General features: G+C 38.0%; 2 protein-coding genes across 2 annotated transcripts; both read right to left on the reverse strand.

The window, feature by feature from the left end:
* Window positions 1-680: 680 nt before the first annotated feature.
* Window positions 681-5,149, reverse strand: LOC149597356 (chromosome-associated kinesin KIF4-like). Its single transcript, XM_089861058.1, has 11 exons — window positions 5,010-5,149; window positions 4,761-4,874; window positions 4,480-4,657; window positions 4,280-4,380; window positions 3,732-3,846; window positions 3,289-3,564; window positions 2,561-2,710; window positions 2,299-2,476; window positions 1,973-2,229; window positions 1,662-1,784; window positions 681-1,583 (listed from the first exon to the last, which is right to left on the reverse strand). The coding sequence occupies exons 2-11, from the start codon at window positions 4,790-4,792 to the stop codon at window positions 1,305-1,307; spliced, it is 1,689 nt and encodes a 562-aa protein (XP_089717184.1). The 5' UTR covers window positions 4,793-4,874; window positions 5,010-5,149; the 3' UTR covers window positions 681-1,304.
* Window positions 5,150-8,437: 3,288 nt separating this feature from the next.
* On the reverse strand, window positions 8,438-13,468 carry LOC149597357 (uncharacterized). Its single transcript, XM_089861012.1, has 12 exons — window positions 12,807-13,468; window positions 12,467-12,672; window positions 12,078-12,384; window positions 11,421-11,506; window positions 10,985-11,327; window positions 10,742-10,897; window positions 9,868-10,659; window positions 9,717-9,802; window positions 9,556-9,641; window positions 9,229-9,490; window positions 8,867-9,156; window positions 8,438-8,754 (listed from the first exon to the last, which is right to left on the reverse strand). Exons 1-11 carry the CDS (start codon window positions 13,407-13,409, stop codon window positions 8,871-8,873), a joined length of 3,213 nt encoding a protein of 1,070 aa, XP_089717138.1. The 5' UTR covers window positions 13,410-13,468; the 3' UTR covers window positions 8,438-8,754; window positions 8,867-8,870.
* Between the last annotated feature and the right edge of the window lie 6,481 nt (window positions 13,469-19,949).

Raw genomic sequence — 19,949 nt, forward strand, 5'->3', positions numbered from 1 at the left:
AGTTTATATATTATTATTGTACTCTTGTAGTTCCGTGTTTACGCATTATTTGACCGGAAATGGCCAAAAACGGGATCTATACATCCTGTATGATAATTAATTATTTAAAATTCTTGATTTATTATATAAAAATTCTTTAAATACAAATGATTGACTCGACGTCACATTAAATACATTTTCCTGACCGCCATTTTGTTTTGATAATATACAGACTTTGTGGTCGTGAGGTATGAGAGGTTGACTAGCCGGAAGGCTTTTAAATGATTTTAAAGCGATCGGGGTTGGCGACGATTTGTTTAAAAAAAATTCGGCCACTTGACCATTGGTGGATAGCGGTGGAATCTGAATTTAAATTAATTATACTTTAATTTAATATTAAAGAAATTAATTTTTTTTATTTAAATTATTCTAGGTTAGGGGAAGCTAACTTACAGGGGGAATCGTTATAATGGAAAACCCATAGAACGCCTGTAAAAGTTTTACCCGCAATACACGCGTGTAATACAGCCCCGCGAACATAGTAATTTTGCCAATCTTCTCTTTGCTTAAAATCTCTTGGGCAAAAACTTTCTCAACAAAATAACGTTTTTGATGAAGACAATACTTCCAGCCGTAAATAATGGTTGAAATTAATATTAATGCTAAATCTAATTAGAATTAAATTAAAAAGTAAATTAAACTTACTGGACAGTTTTTATTATTATTATAGCTTTTTACAAATTCTTTTTACAAATTCAGTTTAAATTCTTTTTACAAATTCAGTTTAAATTCTTTTTACAAATTCAGTTTAAATTCTTTTTACAAATTCAGTTTAAATTCTTTTTACAAATTCAGTTTAAATTCTTTTTACAAATTCAGTTTAAATTCTTTTTACAAATTCAGTTTAAATTCTTTTTACAAATTCAGTTTAAATTCAGTTTAAACTCTTTTTACAAATTCAGTTTAAATTCAGTTTAAATTCAGTTAAAATTCAGTTAAAATTCAGTTAAAATTCAGTTAAAATTCAGTTAAAATTCAGTTAAAATTCAGTTAAAATTCAGTTAAAATTCAGTTAAAATTCAGTTAAAATTCAGTTAAAATTCGTTTAAAATCAGTTTAAAATTAGTTTAAAATTAGTTTAAAATCAGTTTAAAATCAGTTTAAAATCAGTTTAAAATCAGTTTAAAATCAGTTTAAAATCAGTTTAAAATCAGTTTAAAATCAGTTTAAAATCAGTTTAAAATCAGTTTAAAATCAGTTTAAAATTAGTTTAAAATTAGTTTAAAATTAGTTTAAAATTAGTTTAAAATTAGTTTAAAATTAGTTTAAAATTTAAAGATATCCAAGTGTTCGTCCGATTCGTCCAAATCCGGAACTTTAAGCTGGCCACGGTTTTTGTTCTTGACCCTGTGTGTTCTCTTCTTTTGCGCGGACATTTTTTCCATCAATGGCTCACTATCAAAATCATCATCATCTTCGTCATGGTCTAAAATAATGATGTCCGGAACTTTACGCTGGCAATCGTTTTTGTTCTCGACCAGTTGGGGAGACGGAGTCAGCGGTACAATGTCCTCGTGCCCCTTAGTTTTGGCAAGAACCAACTCCTGCGCGCGCAATTAAAACGTGCAAATTAAACCACCTTTTAGGGTGTCGCCGAGAACATCATTTTCAAGGCCACTTACCGCCTGCAATTGGTCAACTTCGTCCGCCTTCTCTTTCAAATTGCGCGTCAACTTCGAGATGAGATCGTCTGAGCTCTTGCTAGATTTCTTGACCGAGCTAACTTGATCCAAAAGGTCCATCATCTAAAGTCGCGAAGGAAAACTCGACTAATTCATATCTTAAGCCTCGGCTCGTCAATGTCGCAAAAAAAAACCCCTAAGCCTCGGCTCGTCAATGTCGCAAAAAAAACCCCTAAGCCTCGGCTCGTCAATGTCGCAAAAAAAACCCCTAAGCCTCGGCTCGTCAATTCCCAAGTAACCAACTAACTTACCTGGACATTGTGCTCATCCGTCAACTTCTTGATGGTTTCTCGCGACTCTTGAGCGGTTTTCTTCATCTCTCGATCGCAATCGCGGTGTTCTTTCCTTATTTGTTCGAGGCTCGATCGAGCTTCGCGATAATCCCGAGTGACGTCATTATTCTTGGAGATTTGTTGCAACAGCATCTCGAATAAATAAGACAAAGCGCATTTGAATTCGGCCACTTTGCTCAACTCGTTCCATCGACTCTTTTCGTTTAACGTCAAATCTAAGCGAGCAAACAAAACATGAATGAATGAATCTAGTTTAGTGCGCAGATATGCGCGCGCATGCGTACCGTCCGACCCAGTCAGCATATCGTGATGAATGGCTTGTATGCTCGACGTGAATTCCTCCATACTTTGTTTAATTCGTGAAATGTCTCGTTCGATTTCCAACCTTTTTTCCAACGTATCCGAGGAATCAACTTCGGACAAGTCGAAGATGTCAATCGAGATGTCACACGAGATGCGTTTCTAGCCCCCAGAGACATAATTAGATATTCATTGATGGTATAAAGAAAACTAATTAACCCGGAGCAATTAGCGAAGGTTAAGTACCTTTGAAGGCGATTGAGACAAGTCTTCTAATTGTTCTTGCAAGTTTTCGAGTTCTTGGGCTAATTTAGCTCTGTTTTCTTTCAGAACTTCGATATGCTTTCTGGCCTCAATTCTGTTGAATTCAACGTCAATCTCTTGGTTCAACCAATCCTAGAAATATAACTTCACTTAGGACTCGAACGGCGATTCCAGTTTTCTACTATACGAAACTAGCGTAATCAGGACTGGCCGAGTCCAATTTTTCTAATACTCTAAAGGCTCTTTCAGACGATCCAACTTTTTGACTCAGCTCGATGGGTCAAAAAGTTGTATCAATTAACTTGCCCAACTTTTGAAGGGAAAAGTGAAATCCTTCCTATTCACACGACTAAACTTTTACCGCCAAATGGAACTTTTTAAGCGCCACCTACCTTGGCACTTACGAAATAACCCGCGAAAAAGTTTTTTTTTTTTGTAATTAATTTTGATTGGCTGGAGAAATGAACTTAAAAAGTTGAGTCAGCAAAAATTGGATCACTGATCGAATTTTTCCTAGCCAACTTTCTTGGTGACTCAACTCATCCAGCGTCTATTCACACGATCCAACTAGTTGATTCAACTCGAGTTGACCCATCAAGCTGAGTCAAAAAGTTGGATCGTCTGAAAGAGCCTTTAGTTGAACTCGAAACCAGCGTAATCAGGACTCTAAACCGATTAATGATTAGGAAGAAACGAAAATACGTTCTTACCTTGACACGTTCACTCAAGTTGGCTCCTCGGAAGGTGGCGCCATCTTTAGCGAGCGCAGTTTGCTTAGCCAACGATATTTCTAGTTTCTGTTTGGCCGATTGCGCGGCTTTGAGGTTCATCGTGACTTGAGCCATTTCCTCGTTATGCTTCAGCATTTTGCGTTGTTCGTTTTGGATGCGGACATCCTGCGTTTGCACTTTGCGTTGAAGTTCCTCTATTCGTTCCGACTCTTCTTGCATTTTACGCATTAAAGACACTCGAGTGCTCTTAAGCTCCTAGAAAAGGACAATCGAACGACGACCAAGGCCTCAGAGACGATTTTAAAGCGAATAGAGCAGAGCTATCTCGGAAGCTTTAGTACGACGTCATCCGCGCTATTTTCCGGGCATAGAAGCGAAGCGGCGTACCCAAAACATGGCCGCCCATTGAAAGCGTGACTTACCATGATTTCATTCTCCAACTCCTTCCTCCGTTCCTGTTCTCTCTTCATGGACTGCAACCGCGATTTAATCTGACCTTCCAACGCTTTGATCTTTTTCAGACTCTCCTCGCTCAGCCTTAAATGAAAGTGTTTCGTAACGAATTAAATTTAATTTAATTAAAAACAAGTTGGGAAACCAAAATAAATAACTTCTCCTAAGAGTCGAGACCAAATTAAGAGGTTTTTCTTCAATAATTAAATAAATATAATTGAAATTAATGATTTTAATCGACAGTAATTTACTTTAATATTAGTTAAATCGTTTTAAGAAACTTTATTCATAAAATAATTTTAAACATAGCTATTGTTAACGTTTTAATTCTAGCCTATGCCTCTAACAATGTTTCCAAATTTAGGGTATATAAGTTAGGCGATTAATTCACGATAAATGATATTAAGAAAACCCGCAATTGCAATTGCGGCGATATAATTATGAAATTCATTGCAACCAATCTCAAATAGTCCCCCCCCCCCAAAAAAAAAACAATTTAATAAAAAACGCAACTCACTTGGCGTCAGCGTTCTTGGATGTTGATGGCACTCCGGATATTTCCACAAGTCGCTCCTTCTCCAATCTCTTGATCTCGGATTGCAATTGCTTAACGCGAGCCTGCAACAACAGTATTATTGCCGGGTTGGTTTGAAGTGATTCGCGATAACAGGAGGAGTTATAGGACAACTGGGCTTCTTTTAAGTCCCTTTAACTTACGTTTTCTTCTTCAGTTTTCTCATCCCGTTGCTCATTGTCATTTTGGTAACGTAACAGCAACAATTGCTTCTCCCGGATGTTATCTTCGACGGACTGCAATTCTTTGCTGATGGCCACGCTCGCTTCCAGTCGCTTCATATCGCTTTCCTGATCGCCGCCGCTCGCCAAAACTAACTCTCTTAAAATTAAAATAAATCAATATGATTAAAGTTTCGGGGGTGGGGGGGGGGCGACAACTTGACCCCGCTCGAGAAAGGTCAACATGAGGCGGTGGTACTCACGGGGTTGCGTTTAGGATTCGGAGTCGGCTCATTAACAACGTTGAGAGTTTGGTCTATAGAATTTTTGGCGAATTCTGTGAATTGCCGTCTCGTGTTGTCTAGAGTATTTTCTGTCTGTTTGCGAAATTACGACAATTAATGTTATTAAATAACAATATACCGTTATTGAGGCGCGAAAAACGATAATAGCGGCGCGCATCAATAAATAATAGCAGCACCCTAGTCTGCGCATAGAAAGATAATACTCACGCATATCATTCTGCCACAGAATCCGACAATTTGGTTCATGGCACGTTGCAATTCCTCTTCGACTTTATTCTTTTCTTCCTGGAGTTTATGCAGTTGTTCCTTGAGGCGACTGTTGGTGGGGTCGTGATGGGAGACGGGCGAATTGTCATCGTAAGAGTCGCAGGCAGGAGGAACGCTCAAAGTATCGTTGGCGATGTAGACATCCAAATCATCATCATCATCTAAATCTCCATCTTTGACTTTAGTCGGCTCGTCTTTCAAGGGACATTTGGCGCGATGTCGAGACCATTCCATTTCCATCGTCCTGATCTAAAGAACACCCAAGTAATTACTCCCAGTTATAAATAAACCAAAAATGCTCCCGACCTGTTTTTTAAGTTCCTCAATTTCCAGGATTCGGGGATCTTTATTGACAATCGGTTTGTTTCGGATTTTTTTAGCTCGATCGGCGTATCGAAGCGTATTCAAAGTTTCCTCCAAATTACTATCGGCGGGACTGACGCAAGCCACCATCACCGTATAGCTATTACCTCCCAGCGAATCTTAATTGAGATTAATTCAAATTATGATTTATTGTTGTTCATTTTACGAATTTCAGTAGGATAAAGATGTATGCCTATCAATTATTAAATTAAATACCTTGTAGAAGTCTGGTTAGTTTCGAATCTCGATAGGGTATGTGCGACTTTCGGTCACAGAGGGCGCTGATGACGTTGCCAAGTGCCAATAATGCCTTATTGATGTTAACACCTTAAGTGACATTGAATTAAAATTTTAATTAAATTATACTTTTAGGACCAAATATTAAATTAGTTAATACATTTCAGGGCCAAACATTAAATTTAATGATTATTTTTTAATTTTTAGTTAATTTGCTTAACTACTCGGGCCCTAATTGTCGTAACCCCAAGTACTTAATATCATTGGAAAGGGGAGAAATTGGACTATGAAATACACTCGGAGGACTTCTAGTAGAACCAGAGTTATAACACTCCAAAGTTGCGTGTCAATAATATTTGCGCTATATTTTTCCTATTTTGCTTAATTACTGACAATAGACAAAAGAAATCTCAATGTCCACGATCTAAAATCCCGAGATTTAAATCCTGAAAATGAGAATTCCCTTTGTCTCCCGTCACTACACACAAACCTAGGCTTAGCTTTACGCGTGGTGACAACCGAAGCTGAAACCGAGTAACACTCTGACCATGGATTTATAATAGAAGCTTACGCTTCCTGGATATTTCACTGTAGCCTTCAGTAAGGCATTTTGATTTTAAACACATTTATGCCATAAAAACTCGCGCGCGTGGGGACTGGGGGGGCTGATGACGTAGAAATTGAGGCAAACTTTTTTATCTCGGAGCGCGTGTGCGCGCGCTTTTCTAAAAATTATTTCTCGCGCGCTATTAAAAATTAGAACTCGATCGCGTGAAAAACTTCCACCCCCTCTGAATTTGCCTCAATTTCTACGTCATCAGCCCCCCCAGTCCCCACGCGGGCGAATTTTTATGGCATAAATGTTGTGCGCGTTTTAAGGCGAGTACAATATCCAGGAAGCGTAAGCTTCTATTATAAATCCATGCTCTGACAATAGACCACGTGGAGCTAAGTCCTAAATCTAACTGGCTTCACTATTCGTTGTCAGAAATCTTATATAACTTAATAATTAAACATTAATTACATACCTTCAACGTTGTTACTCCTTATCTAAGAAATGGAAGCCGAAAATATTCGACACGACTTAACGCGTACTGTCCACTCTACGGCCGCTACCGCGTTACTCAGTCTCTTCTCTAGGTCGTCTACGGGCACGGCGTCAGTGTCTTCTCTTTATAAAGCTAGCCAGCGCGGGATCACTGACAGCGTCACGTGTATCCGAAACGGATGAGATCACGCCCCCTTCCCGGCTAAACCATTGAGTTGAGAAAATTACCACTAGAATGGCCTTTGCGTTAACCTGCCTTTTGAGGAAACGGAGGACAACTTTTAAAGCAATGGGACGGACGGACAGGCACCAAGTTTATCAAACGATGGTTTCGCCATCTCGAAAACGAACTTTGAATTTCCGCCTTTTACATGTATTCTTGAAATTAGTCAAATTTCCCGCCTTTTGTTTTAGTTCCCTTTTTTGCACCACGATGGCGCCACAAGCGCGTGATAGAGTTCATTTCGGTCTACATCCTTGCGGATGAAAGGCTACTCTAGTGGTAATTTTCTCAACTCAGTGGGCTAAACAGTTGTCTCGTGATGCGCGCGCAGTACTGAAAACACAACCAAACAGTTGATTGGTGGATATTTCCCGCTCATTCTCAACCGCGAATTTTAAAAATTATATACGTTATTTAGCAGTTAAAAAACTATTTATATTGTCATTTCCTCCCAAATTGTTCAGATGTAGGCCTACGTTTAATTTATAATAACAATAATAATGATTTTTTAAGCCTAAAAACATTTTCTTAAATCCAACTTTAATGGCGATTTTGTGTAAAACTAAACAACCAATGATAACTCTAGAAATTTGGCGCCTCTTTTTAAAACCGCAACTTCCAAAACGATTTTTTTTTGTGGCCGTAAGATTTGACAAACGATTTGTTTTTTAATATAGTAGAAAGAGAAAATTGCTTCCCCAGAGGAATAATTTTTCATATACTTACCGACTCCCAAAAAAGAAGGGTTTGAAATATTCACGACTCGAATTCCCGCGGTTTTAAATTAATTATAGAAAGAAAATGGAATTTATAGTAGGGATCTTATAATTCCAAGCTAATCAGGGTCGCTGAGGCGTAGAATTGATTTTTCGAAACAAGCAAATGAAGTGAAGAGAAAAAGCGTAAAAATTGCGTCATTAGATATGTTCAAGAAGTTATATCAGTATCTCAGAGAGAAGATATAAATTCGCCAGATTTCCAGCTTTATCTCCAGTCCTAACGTAGGTCCGCAGTCAATCCCCGTCTCTAAATTACAACCAGCATCTCATTGGTTCTTGAAAACTCACGTCAGCGCGACGACGCGAGTGAGGAAAATTTCCGACTGAGGAGAGCGAAATAGCCCGGCGCCTCCTTTTACATCCCCCCTTGTATTTTGAAAGGGGGACTGGGACTATGGCGCGCGAATACAAAGGCATCTTATATCTTCTCTCTGAGATACTGATATAACTTCTTGATATGTTCCTTTCATAAGTATGACACTACCTATACTTCATAATGCTAGAGAACTCGTTCGAGAATACGCGGTTTTGCAGTCCATTTTCCCTATTTAGTTCGTGATAAGCCTTTGAACTTATGCTTGCATGCATTAAAAATAAAAACTTCTATCAAGAAATCCCATGCAAAGCTAAAGCATGCCTAGAATTGCAAGTTTATATTACCCAAAATAAATTCTTCCAAATTGATGCTATATTATTCCTTTATTTTTAATTTTCTTTTTGTTTTCCATGATTTAAGTAAGGTTATTTCTTTAATAGTTCAACTGAATCATCGATAGGTTGCACCTTTTCGACTCGAAATTGTCCTTTTTACAAACTATCAGCTGTTAAACAAAGGCAACGGATTTTGTTTTAAGTTTACCGTTTACCTTCAACCAAAAATAAACTTATTAGAATTAAACACAGTATAATTGGCACGTTCTCTAGACGACGAATAAGCTCTGCAACTTGACGTCTAATTTCACTACGACTGCACAAATAACCGAACAACAAAATCTTTCCATTAGTTTCCTTGGCACCCTTCTTATGAACGTTCCACTGTAATTAAACCATAAAGGGAACAATATTATTTAATGAAAAAGGTTATTTAATTTTACATTCAAGAATTCTAATTAAAAGTCAAAACATTATGTTAAAAAATTTATTATACCCAATTAAAATGTAATCCTCCGGCCACGTTCAGATGAACCAACAGCTAACAAATCTTGCCATTGACGTTCGGAGATATTCAATAAATGTTTAACATTGACCCCGGTACAATGAGGGGTGACTTGCGAGCTTCCATCATCCAAAATAAACTTGGCTTTAGCAGGCGGTATTTGACTGGCCTGACTAACACACTCCAAGATTTCCACGGATAAAACTCTGATGACAGTACTAAGCGACCTAAATGGTTGATTGTCATTAACGCGCATAAAGTACTTCAAAGGCGATGGGCTTCTGCAAAAGAAAAAAAAACTTACAACAATTAGCAATCAACCAATTGAATCTATCAATGGTGTTTAATCTTACTTTGTAGCATTCCAAAAGCTTTCTTCTATCATAGCGTTTTTGTCAACCACCTGAAGACCGAATCTTTTGGCCGATTTCGAATAATACGATCCACTTTGTTGGGCTTTTAAAACCTTAACACCCGATAAAAGAACGCAACTTCCGGGTAAAAGCCCATAAAGAGTCCAATCCGGGTGACTTTCAGTGATGTACAGAGTTAAAGTGGCGGAAGTGTTTTCTTTGTCAGCTAAAACCAAACTTATTTGCAATGGAGGATCACATTCTAAACAGAAAAATTATCAAATAATCCTCAATGAACTTTAAAAAACGGTATTTAAAGATAAATACCATTTTTCATTTCTTTATTTTTAACAATCCATTTTTCCTTTACAAATCCTTCAACCTCAATTGAATCAAATGGATTGTAAATTTCGCTAAAACATAAAAAGTAATTAGAAACATTTTTTAACTAAGATTTTATTTTAATATTTAATTTAATTTATAGTTACCCATGAGTCGCCACTTCATCTATTGAATGATATTTGGTAATGAAGGAACAGAAGCAAGCTTCCTTTACAAGTTTAATTTTAGTATCCTGAAAACAAAAGAAGAAAAGAATCCATTTTAAATTAATTAAACGCCAACTAAAAAAAATACTACTTTTTTATCCAAAGGGGTAGTTGAATGTTTAGGGCAGAATTCCTCAGCTTCTCCATAGGGTTGAATAATAGTCCCTTTCACCAACGTCATTGGATTATTGGAATAGATGATGAATCTCCTTATTTCGGTAGTAACTTCCTCAATCTGTACCTTAACAGGAATCTTAACCAGTACTGCCTTGCCAACTTCAAACCACGGGTGCAAAGAAAGACACTCGTTGCTAACCAACAAATCCTTCTTTCTTCTTTCAAGAAACTCAGGCAAGTTACTGGCAACGTCACTATCAAAGATATCAACAAACTGGAAGCCAACGTCTTTTCTGTAATCAGGATCTCTTTGATCCATTTCCACGACAGTGTTACTGATGGTAACTCCCTCCACAACGAATTGATCCTTCCATTCGTCATTACTTAAGACTGCGAGGGATTTCTTCCTTGGTAAAAATACTTTACAAATGTTCATTGAGACTTCAGTTCGTTTCTTCTCTTCTTTATCGGCCACGGGTATTTTTCTTTCTTTCTCATTGAGGGAGATGATATCAGCGTCTTTGACGAGAATGTAGGTATGAGGAGAGGCATCCGTTAGGTTGCTCTTCTCCGTGACAACTTCGTAAGTGGAAATGGACACCAAGTGATTCAAGTTACTGCCTTGGCGGTTATGAGATACGGGGCACAATGAGAGTTTCTCCTCGTCTGGAGAATTTGATGAGGTTCTAACGACAGTGCAAGGAATGGCGCAAGACTGATCTCGAAGGTACACTGAACCATCCTCAGTGTTTGTAAGACCTAGAACCTATAAATCCGACAATAATCCATAAATAATAATTAATTAAAATTAGTTGGGAAATATAATTGGAGAGTTTAAAAACGGTTACATTTTTTTCTTCCTGAAGGGCATCCAATTTTGCGGAAAAACTTTTACTTTCTAAATGAAATTTTTCAGCTCTTAATGTTTCCTCACTTAATTTTGAGTTTGACTCGAGCAATGTTTCCTTAAACGATTCCATTTGCTTCTTTAATAGCGCATTTTCCTTCATTTCATAAAATAGCCAGGTCAATTAATTTTAATTCAAATCTAATGAAAGTAGGTGAAAATAGGCCAAAAATAAGGATCTTACTTTTTCTAATTGCAAATTATTTTCGAAGAATATTGCGTTCTCCTCTTTCAGTTCTTTATTTTGTTCTTGGAGCTCGTTGAAATTGCTCATTTTCTTTTTCAGAGATTCAATTGTACTTTCGTACAGTTGAATCTTTTCGGTTCTATATTTCAAGAAATCTAATTCGTCTGCTGCAACCTGCTCAGATAATTTCACATTCGACAATCGAAAATGAGCAAGTTCTTTCTCTAATATGTGAACTCTCGACTGATAATCATTTCGTTCCTCTTCAACCTTGAAAAAGCTTTCTTGTAAAACTTCGTGTTTTTGTTTTAAGTTTTGGAACTTTCTTCCAGTCTCAGTGCTAAATTTGTTTAATCAAGAATTAAGTTTATTAAGAGGATTATATTAAAAGTTGAATATTTTTAAGCAAGCACCAAGTCTAACGCGTATTTACATTTGAGCCAGCACCTGTGCAAGTGCTACTCCATCAGAGAGTTCCTCAGCGGTGCTGTGTGGGGCTTGCACTTTGAATGTTTCAATCTAATAAGGGATTTAATTTTAATTATTTTCTAACCAATATGTAATTAGTTTATATAGATCGTATTATTCAGACAAAAACTGGCTGGCCCTGGGGACCCTATTCCCTAAAAATCTAAATCATTTGGACGAGGATCCAAATCAAAACGTTTGGATCGGTTCCATTTGGACAGGGCGCTTAAAACCGTATTCTCTAACCCAAATCCAAATCGACGTTTGGATCGGTTCCATTTGGACAGGGCGCTTAAAACCGTATTCTCTAACCCAAATCGACATTTGGATCTCTCGCCAAGACTTTATCCAAACCATTCATTACGTATTTTTACTTAGTGTTTATTGGTCAATTCTTTTGCAGCGTTTAAAATAAAAGTAAAATGTTTTTAAGCCTTGCATTTTTGCATGTTAGATTGAAATAATTTTGTAAAATTAAGAAACCTCTTAATTTGATAGTTTGAGCTTATGCGTTAGTTCTTTCTCCAATAACTAATCATAATATTTTCCCCCATATAATGCCCCGAAATTTCCCCCAACTTGTATGAACCTTATTATAAAGCCCGCTTTGAGAATTCCTCACCTTGTAGTACTCCACGTAACTGATCAATCCGGTCTTCCTCGTTTCGAACGTATCAGTTGGACACTTGGTACTGTCAAAATCATCCAAGGAGTAAGTCTTGTTGTTGTAAGACGTCATGACGATGCAACCGGCCAATTCCTTTGAGCAATTTTGAAGGTAATTGTTCTTATCTCTAGCGTAATGTTGGCGGAGCGGTTGCAAAACAGTGTCCATGCGTGGCACGACCTTGTGAATGACGTCCACCACCATCAAAAGGCTGTTCTCGTACATGCGAATGGCGGTCAAAACTCCGGGCCATAGCTCAATCCTGAAAAGAAAACGGGCCATTCAAGACCAACCTCGACAACTAATCCCAAGGTCGCCACCGTAAACTATAAAAAGGTTCTTACTTGTATTGTTCAATTGGAAGTGCCGCTTCTTTATCAAACATGTTACGACCCATGGCGACAAAACCCATATGCAAAAAGTTCTTTCGTTGCTGAGTATTCATTAAACGCAACACTTCGGGGTGACGCCCATTCAACTTCCCAGTACGCTTAACGGTGATCTGAATGTTCTCGTCATCCGTTCTACGTTTGGACCATAAAATCATCTCCTAAACACAAACGAGAAAACCATTATTAAAGACACCTAGCGGGACAAAACTAGTCATTATATTTTTCCCATATATTCCCCGAATTTCCCCCGAGTTTTCCCCCATATAACGCCCCGAATTTTCCAATTACTTACATCTTTTTCAAGACTAGTGGTTGTTTTCACATCTTCCATACCATCAAAAACGAAACTTCGTCCAATGACGTCCAAATGATCAAAGAGCATGGCTCGACGCATTTTTGACGATTCAATTGACGGACTAAAGTCCACGCGATACTGATAGAAGATGAAGTCGGATCCAAAGGCGGACGTGACTTTGACGTAGTTGGATAGTAGATCAATGGGGGATCCTTGGGTTCCCCTTTTATCAAGGCAGCTCGGGGGTCGGCAATGAATCTCGTCCTTAACGGGTGGGCGTCCTCTCATGGCGCCGCGTCCACCCGGTTGGCCAACTGTAACTGCCTCCATACCAGTGGTTATGGCTTGGACAGAGGCAACGGCGGGCCCATCTGATCTAGCTTCTGACGTCACACCGCCTCGATGGAGGGCGCGTCCAGCCCCCGCTGGTTGAGGGGGTTGGGCAACAGGGGGGCGAACTACCGTCGGGAATTGGCTGGCTGCAGCCGTAATTGCGATAACGTCAGTCGGACGTCTGGCTGGTTCAGGTGGTTTTTGACCCCTGGCACGTCCGCGGGCGCGTGCTCGCGACCATCCAACAGGGTTGTCAGAATCGTCCATTTTTCTACAGGATTTAAAAGTTAATTTCACAGTGGGTTCATGCAAGGAATACCGAATTCCCCGACAGGTCTTTTCGGCTGTACATTTGCCTAAGTTTAAAACGTTTTCCCCCATATATTGAGTAATAATACCTGAAGCAACCACCTCAGAGCAAACTTAGTCAAATTTCCCTGAATGAGGCATGGCTCATTCGATTTGTAAGCTTGAGTAGAATAATTGGTGAAAGTTTCAAGGAAATTCACCGTTGGGGGGCCTTACGCTTATGCAGTACCATTCGCGAATCGCACGCAGCGGCTCGCGCGAAAATAATGACGGCTCAGAGGCGACAAAAAGTATATTATGACAAGCACCGGCAGAATGCAGAATTTCAAGTTGGAGATTGCGTCTGGCAAAGAACCCACCTCCAGTCTTCCTCCGACTCTCATTTCATGGATAAATTGGGACAAAAATGGGCTGGTCCATATGTAATAGCGGAAAAATTGTCGCCTCTGACGTATCGATTGGCGAAGCCTAATACCAACAAGCTACTGAAAGGGACTCACAAGATTACGCAACTAAAGCGTTACGTTCCCCGCCTCGCCTCCGACACTGCCTCCCTGGACCCTCTCCCTGCGGCCCCGGCCTCCTTTCCCTCGTACCCTGATAGCCTTCATACGCGCTCACTTCGGCCACGCGACCCCGCCACCGGCCGAGTGATCCCGCACTCCTCAACATCTTAGGTTCACTGTCGCGACGCGCTCCTGGTGTCCGCGTCCTTTCTGTTTGGTTGACCTCACGCGGACGTTCGGTTTCGAGGGGGAGGGAGTGTCACGATTAAAAATATGAAGTGTTAAGATATTATATTAAATCAATTCTTTATATACGTTATTCCTATAAAATTACTCTTGTTATAATTAATATTATAATATTAAAAATTATGAAGCATGTGTGATCATATCTCTCTATCAAATTGTATTATCATCTTTTAAGTAGTTCAAAGGAACAATAGTTAATCTCTCAAAACCTCTCTCCATCAAAGTATAGTTCAATGTAGCAATAGTTAATCTCTCAATATGTACACACAAAAAAAATTGAGTGTTTCTTTGGAGTGAAAATGGTGTACTTTTTAAAAACACCTATATAACACCTAACATTTTCACATGAATAACAAAAACGGTGTTATATTGGTATTTTAAAGGTGACCATTATCTACGAAAAAAAGCTTAGTTAATAAAGGTGTAAAATCTATCTGGAATTACTCCTTTTTCTTCGGAAAGGGTGTTATAAGGGTAGATCTCAGACTTTAAATTTTATAAACTGGTATTTTTAGCACAATTCTGTAAATTTTTAATTGCTATAGTTAAACTGTCTCATACAGTACCATACAATAACGCGGGAGCGGCGAGAGAACAATTTCGCATTTTTTCATTGACTTATGATTATGAAATAGTTTTGTGGATAATTAATATTTAGCGAAATGGAAGTTTCAAAAGAGTGTAATTTAAGAAAACAAATTTTTTGCAAATTAAAAACACCCAAAATAGAGTTTCATCACCTTGAGTTTTTCCAGATAATTTGGTGTAAATTCGGTAATAAAAACCTTTAAAACACCGTTTGAAATTAAACATGGAAATTAAATAATAATACTGCGGGATTGAAAATCAATAACTTGTTTTTTATATGAGGTCTTCCGTTTCTATATATCTTTTAATTTTGAAGTCAATCCAAAGATTATAAATGCAAGGAAAAAGACGTAATTGTTCGTATTAAAGTAAATATAACAGCATTTTTTAAAGATGATATTTTCTTAAGAAAATATTTTTATCCCTGAGTAAAAAGTAGCTAAGGAAAATGAATTGGTGATCAGCTGGTATTAGCTTCATAAAACCTGCTAAATGTGTTATGTGACACTTTTAAAAGCATTACGCGACACTCTTAAAAGCGTCACGCGACATTCTTAAAAGCGTCACGCGACACTCTTAAAAGAGTCACGCGACACTCTTAAGAGCGTCAAGCGACACTCTTAAAAGCGTCACGCGACACTCTTTAAGGCGTCACGCGACACTCTTAAAAGCGTCACGCGACACTCTTTAAGGCCTCACGCGACACTCTTTAAGGCGTCACGCGACACTCTTTAAGGCGTTACGCGACACTCTTTAAGGCGTTACGCGACACTCTTAAAGTTGTTATGCGACACGCTTAAAAGTGTTATTTTAAGCTCGCCAAGGTGCTGAGACACATCCTGTAAGGAATTGCACAACACACATAAAAGAGTAACAATTATCTTTTAGTACGAAAGACGAGTTGAAAAGGTGTTAAACTGCACCTCTGTTGAACAATTTCCATTCTTATTTTCGACACCCATTGTTCAAATAAGTGTGTTTAAATCCTTTCAGCTTAATATCTAATGAAGAGTTTCGAAGTCCACCTTATTTGACATTACCCATAATTAAAGTTCTATAATCATTAATTGTTTTGACGCATTGCGTCCCGGGTTTAACATTTTTAATTCAATCAAACAAGGCTAATTTATCGTTAAGTGCTCACAACGCCCACACTCTGCGTATTGGTTATCGGTTGAATTAATAGTTTAGAAAACCCATATAATAACAAAGTTTCTTCTGCACTAAAATTTCGTGATTCTGCGGATGTAAATTTGAACTACAGACAAACCTTTCATTAAAAATCCATAAATATCTCAACAATTTACTGGAACATGTTTATTTACCATAATTTAAATATAAATTTTTCTTTTTAAACATCATGTTACAATAATAACAACGGATATGTTATGGATTATGGCTTATTTCACCTTTCTCTTATATTTAGATAAGACTTCAAATCGTTAGATAATGTGGCACGTTGCAACTCTGTTATTAACAGAGAAATTTTAGCCATGAACACTTTCGTTAAGTGAAGTCTTTTGAGACTATTTACCACTTTCCGAAACCGCCTAAATTGCGGGAGTGTTTTCGAATGAGAACTCCCAAATTTGGTTTCTGTCTGTGTGAAATGTGAACCCATAAAAACTACTTTTATAGGTGGTAAAAACACTAAAATATTGTGTGTGTACAGTGATAAGTATATATAGCACCTTTATTGAGAGTAATACAAAGGTGTCAAACTGTATTAAAATCACGTTGTGTAATACAGCCTTCCTTACAATATTACACGCCTTTTCTGCATTATTTCCCACTTCGGTAGTTCAAATTCACGCCATTTGAAGAATTTTGGAAGAACATACAAAGTACAAGCACTCAAAGAACAATTTTTAAAAATATTGTGTTAAAAGGTGTAAGAAATATCTCAAAGAGGTGTAATAAATGTGTCTGATAAAGCTGCTAGTTCAGCTTAACTGACTTAAATCTAGCTGCAAAAGTAGCCATATAGCTGCAGGTATTGAAATTCTGTAAATTGAATGTTTCTTTGGACCATTTTCAAGTTATCGCTGTTAGATGGTTGTACAAAGTACAAGCACTCAAAGAACAATTTTTAAAAATATTGTTTTAAAAGGTGTAAGAAATATCTCAAAGAGGTGTAATAAATGTGTCAGTGGGAAATATTTTAAGATGCAGTGCTAAAAATGGTCCATTTAACACTTTCAGAGGTGTTGTTTAACAACTTTAAATTAAGACGAAAGGTGCTAAATCACACCTTTTCTGCACTATTTCTCACTTTAAGAAAAAATTTACGCCTTTTGAAGAATATTAGAAGAACATACAGACACTTTAAGAAGATATTTTAAAAATATGGTAATTAAAAGGTGTAAGATTAAGCTTTAAAAGGTGTAATAAATGTGTCGGGGGAAATATTATTAAAACGCAAAGTGTTGAAAATGGGCCATTTAAAGCTTTCAGAGGCGTTATTTAACCACATTAATGGTGCTGTTTTTGGACCCGTCAAAATTAAGACAAAAGGTGCTAAATCACACCTTTGATTTTAAGAGTGTATTATCAATTTTTTAAGAAGCGAAGAGTTGAATTATCAAATTTTTAAGTAGCGAAGAGTATTATAATTTTTCTAAGTAGGGAAGAAACCACTTGACGCCAATGAATAAAAAGACAGAGACAGTCATAGAAAAGACAGACGAAGTTTGGGAGCGGAACGAGTCGCGGCCCAGTACAAACGAAGAATACGGAGGGTCCGCACACCCTGGGTACCAGCAGAAGACGATCTGCTGGGCCTTAGTCGCGAAGAGTATACCGCGAATTATACCAAAGTAATTGCTTAAATAAAAGAAATCATTTAACCTCGTACGCCTTGTTCTCTTCCATGAAGCCATCACACCCTAGACAATAATTGGACCCGGAGCTCATTTGAGAACGCATATCTTATGTTAACCGCCAGAAGGGAATCTGATATTTTACTAGTTACTAGAAAAGCGGTTACAAGCTAAGCTAAGCGAAGCTAAACGAAGCTAAACGAAGCTAAGCGAAGCTAAACGAAGTTAAACGAAGCTAAACGAAGCTAAACGAAGCTAAGCTAAACGAAGCTAAACGAAGCTAAACGAAGCTAAACGACTCTAAACGAAGCTAAACGAAGCTAAACGAAGTTAAACGAAGCTAAACGAAGCTAAACGAAGCTAAACGAAGCTAAACGACTCTAAACGAAGCTAAACGAAGCTAAACGAAGTTAAACGAAGCTAAACGAAGCTAAACGAAGCTAAACGAAGCTAAGCGAAGCTAAACGAAGTTAAACGAAGCTAAACGAAGCTAAACGAAGCTAAACGAAGCTAAGCTAAACGAAGCTAAACGAAGCTAAACGAAGCTAAACGACTCTAAACGAAGCTAAACGAAGCTAAACGAAGTTAAACGAAGCTAAACGAAGCTAAACGAAGCTAAACGAAGCTAAACGACTCTAAACGAAGCTAAACGAAGCTAAACGAAGTTAAACGAAGCTAAACGAAGCTAAACGAAGCTAAACGAAGCTAAGCGAAGCTAAACGAAGTTAAACGAAGCTAAACGAAGCTAAACGAAGCTAAGCTAAGCTAAACGAAGCTAAACGAAAACGAAGCTAAACGAAGCTAAGCTAAACGAAGCTAAGCTAAACGAAGCTAAGCGAAGCTAAGCGAAGCTAAGCTAAACGAAGCTAAACGAAGCTAAGCGAAGCTAAACGAAGTTAAACGAAGCTAAACGAAGCTAAACGAAGCTAAGCTAAACGAAGCTAAACGAAGCTAAGCTAAACGAAGCTAAACGAAGCTAAACGAAGCTAAGCTAAACGAAGCTAAACGAAGCTTAACGAAGCTAAACGAAGCTAAACGAAGCTAAGCGAAGCTAAACGAAGTTAAACGAAGCTAAACGAAGCTAAACGAAGCTAAGCTAAACGAAGCTAAACGAAGCTAAACGAGGCTAAACGACTCTAAACGAAGCTAAACGAAGCTAAACGAAGTTAAACGAAGCTAAACGAAGCTAAACGAAGCTAAGCGAAGCTAAACGAAGTTAAACGAAGCTAAACGAAGCTAAACGAAGCTAAGCTAAACGAAACTAAACGAAGCTAAACTAAACGAAGCTAAACGAAGCTAAACGAAGCTAAGCGAAGCTAAACGAAGCTAAACGAAGCTAAGCGAAGCTAAACGAAGTTAAACGAAGCTAAACGAAGCTAAACGAAGCTAAGCGAAGCTAAACGAAGTTAAACGAAGCTAAACGAAGCTAAACGAAGCTAAGCGAAGCTAAACGAAGTTAAACGAAGCTAAACGAAGCTAAACGAAGCTAAACGAAGCTTAACGAGGCTAAACGACTCTAAACGAAGCTAAACGAAGCTAAACGAAGTTAAACGAAGCTAAACGAAGCTAAACGAAGCTAAGCTAAACGAAGCTAAACGAAGCTAAACTAAACGAAGCTAAACGAAGCTAAACGAAGCTAAGCGAAGCTAAGCTAAACGAAGCTAAACGAAGCTAAACGAAGCTAAACGAAGCTAAGCGAAGCTAAACGAAGTTAAACGAAGCTAAACGAAGCTAAACGAAGCTAAGCGAAGCTAAACGAAGTTAAACGAAGCTAAACGAAGCTAAACGAAGCTAAGCGAAGCTAAACGAAGCTAAACGAAGCTAAACGAAGCTAAACGAAGCTAAACGAAGCTTAACGAGGCTAAACGACTCTAAACGAAGCTAAACGAAGTTAAACGAAGCTAAACGAAGCTAAACGAAGCTAAGCGAAGCTAAACGAAGTTAAACGAAGCTAAACGAAGCTAAACGAAGCTAAGCTAAACGAAGCTAAACGAAGCTAAACGAAGCTAAACGACTCTAAACGAAGCTAAACGAAGCTAAACGAAGTTAAACGAAGCTAAACGAAGCTAAAAGAAGCTAAACGAAGCTAAGCGAAGCTAAGCTAAGCGAAACTAAACGAAGCTAAACGAAGCTAAGCGAAGTTAAACGAAGCTAAACGAAGCTAAACGAAGCTAAACGAAGCTTAACGAGGCTAAACGACTCTAAACGAAGCTAAACGAAGCTAAACGAAGTTAAACGAAGTTAAACGAAGCTAAACGAAGCTAAACGAAGCTAAACGAAGCTAAACGAAGCTAAGCGAAGCTAAACGAAGTTAAACGAAGCTAAACGAAGCTAAACGA

The sequence above is a fragment of the Phalangium opilio genome, unplaced genomic scaffold (assembly GCF_054372755.1).
Source record: "Phalangium opilio isolate 3A_F unplaced genomic scaffold, DU_Popi_V2 ptg000362l_1, whole genome shotgun sequence".
Classification (NCBI taxonomy): domain Eukaryota; kingdom Metazoa; phylum Arthropoda; class Arachnida; order Opiliones; family Phalangiidae; genus Phalangium; species Phalangium opilio.

Bases quoted from the DNA above. Each gene is read 5' to 3' on its own strand.
- LOC149597356 (XM_089861058.1), bottom strand. From the start codon at position 4,792: ATGAGCCGACTCCGAATCCTAAACGCAACCCC. The intron at 4,381-4,479 runs GTAAGTTAAAGG...CTGTTGTTGCAG, and splicing joins AGAAAACTGAAGAAGAAAAC to GCTCGCGTTAAGCAATTGCA. The intron at 3,565-3,731 runs GTAAGTCACGCT...GTCCTTTTCTAG, and splicing joins AGTTGGAGAATGAAATCATG to GAGCTTAAGAGCACTCGAGT.
- LOC149597357 (XM_089861012.1), bottom strand. From the start codon at position 13,409: ATGGACGATTCTGACAACCCTGTTGGATGGTCGCGAGCACGCGCCCGC. The intron at 11,507-12,077 runs GTGAGGAATTCT...ATCCCTTATTAG, and splicing joins GTTACGTGGAGTACTACAAG to ATTGAAACATTCAAAGTGCA. The intron at 9,491-9,555 runs GTATTTATCTTT...TTTTCTGTTTAG, and splicing joins AAATAAAGAAATGAAAAATG to AATGTGATCCTCCATTGCAA.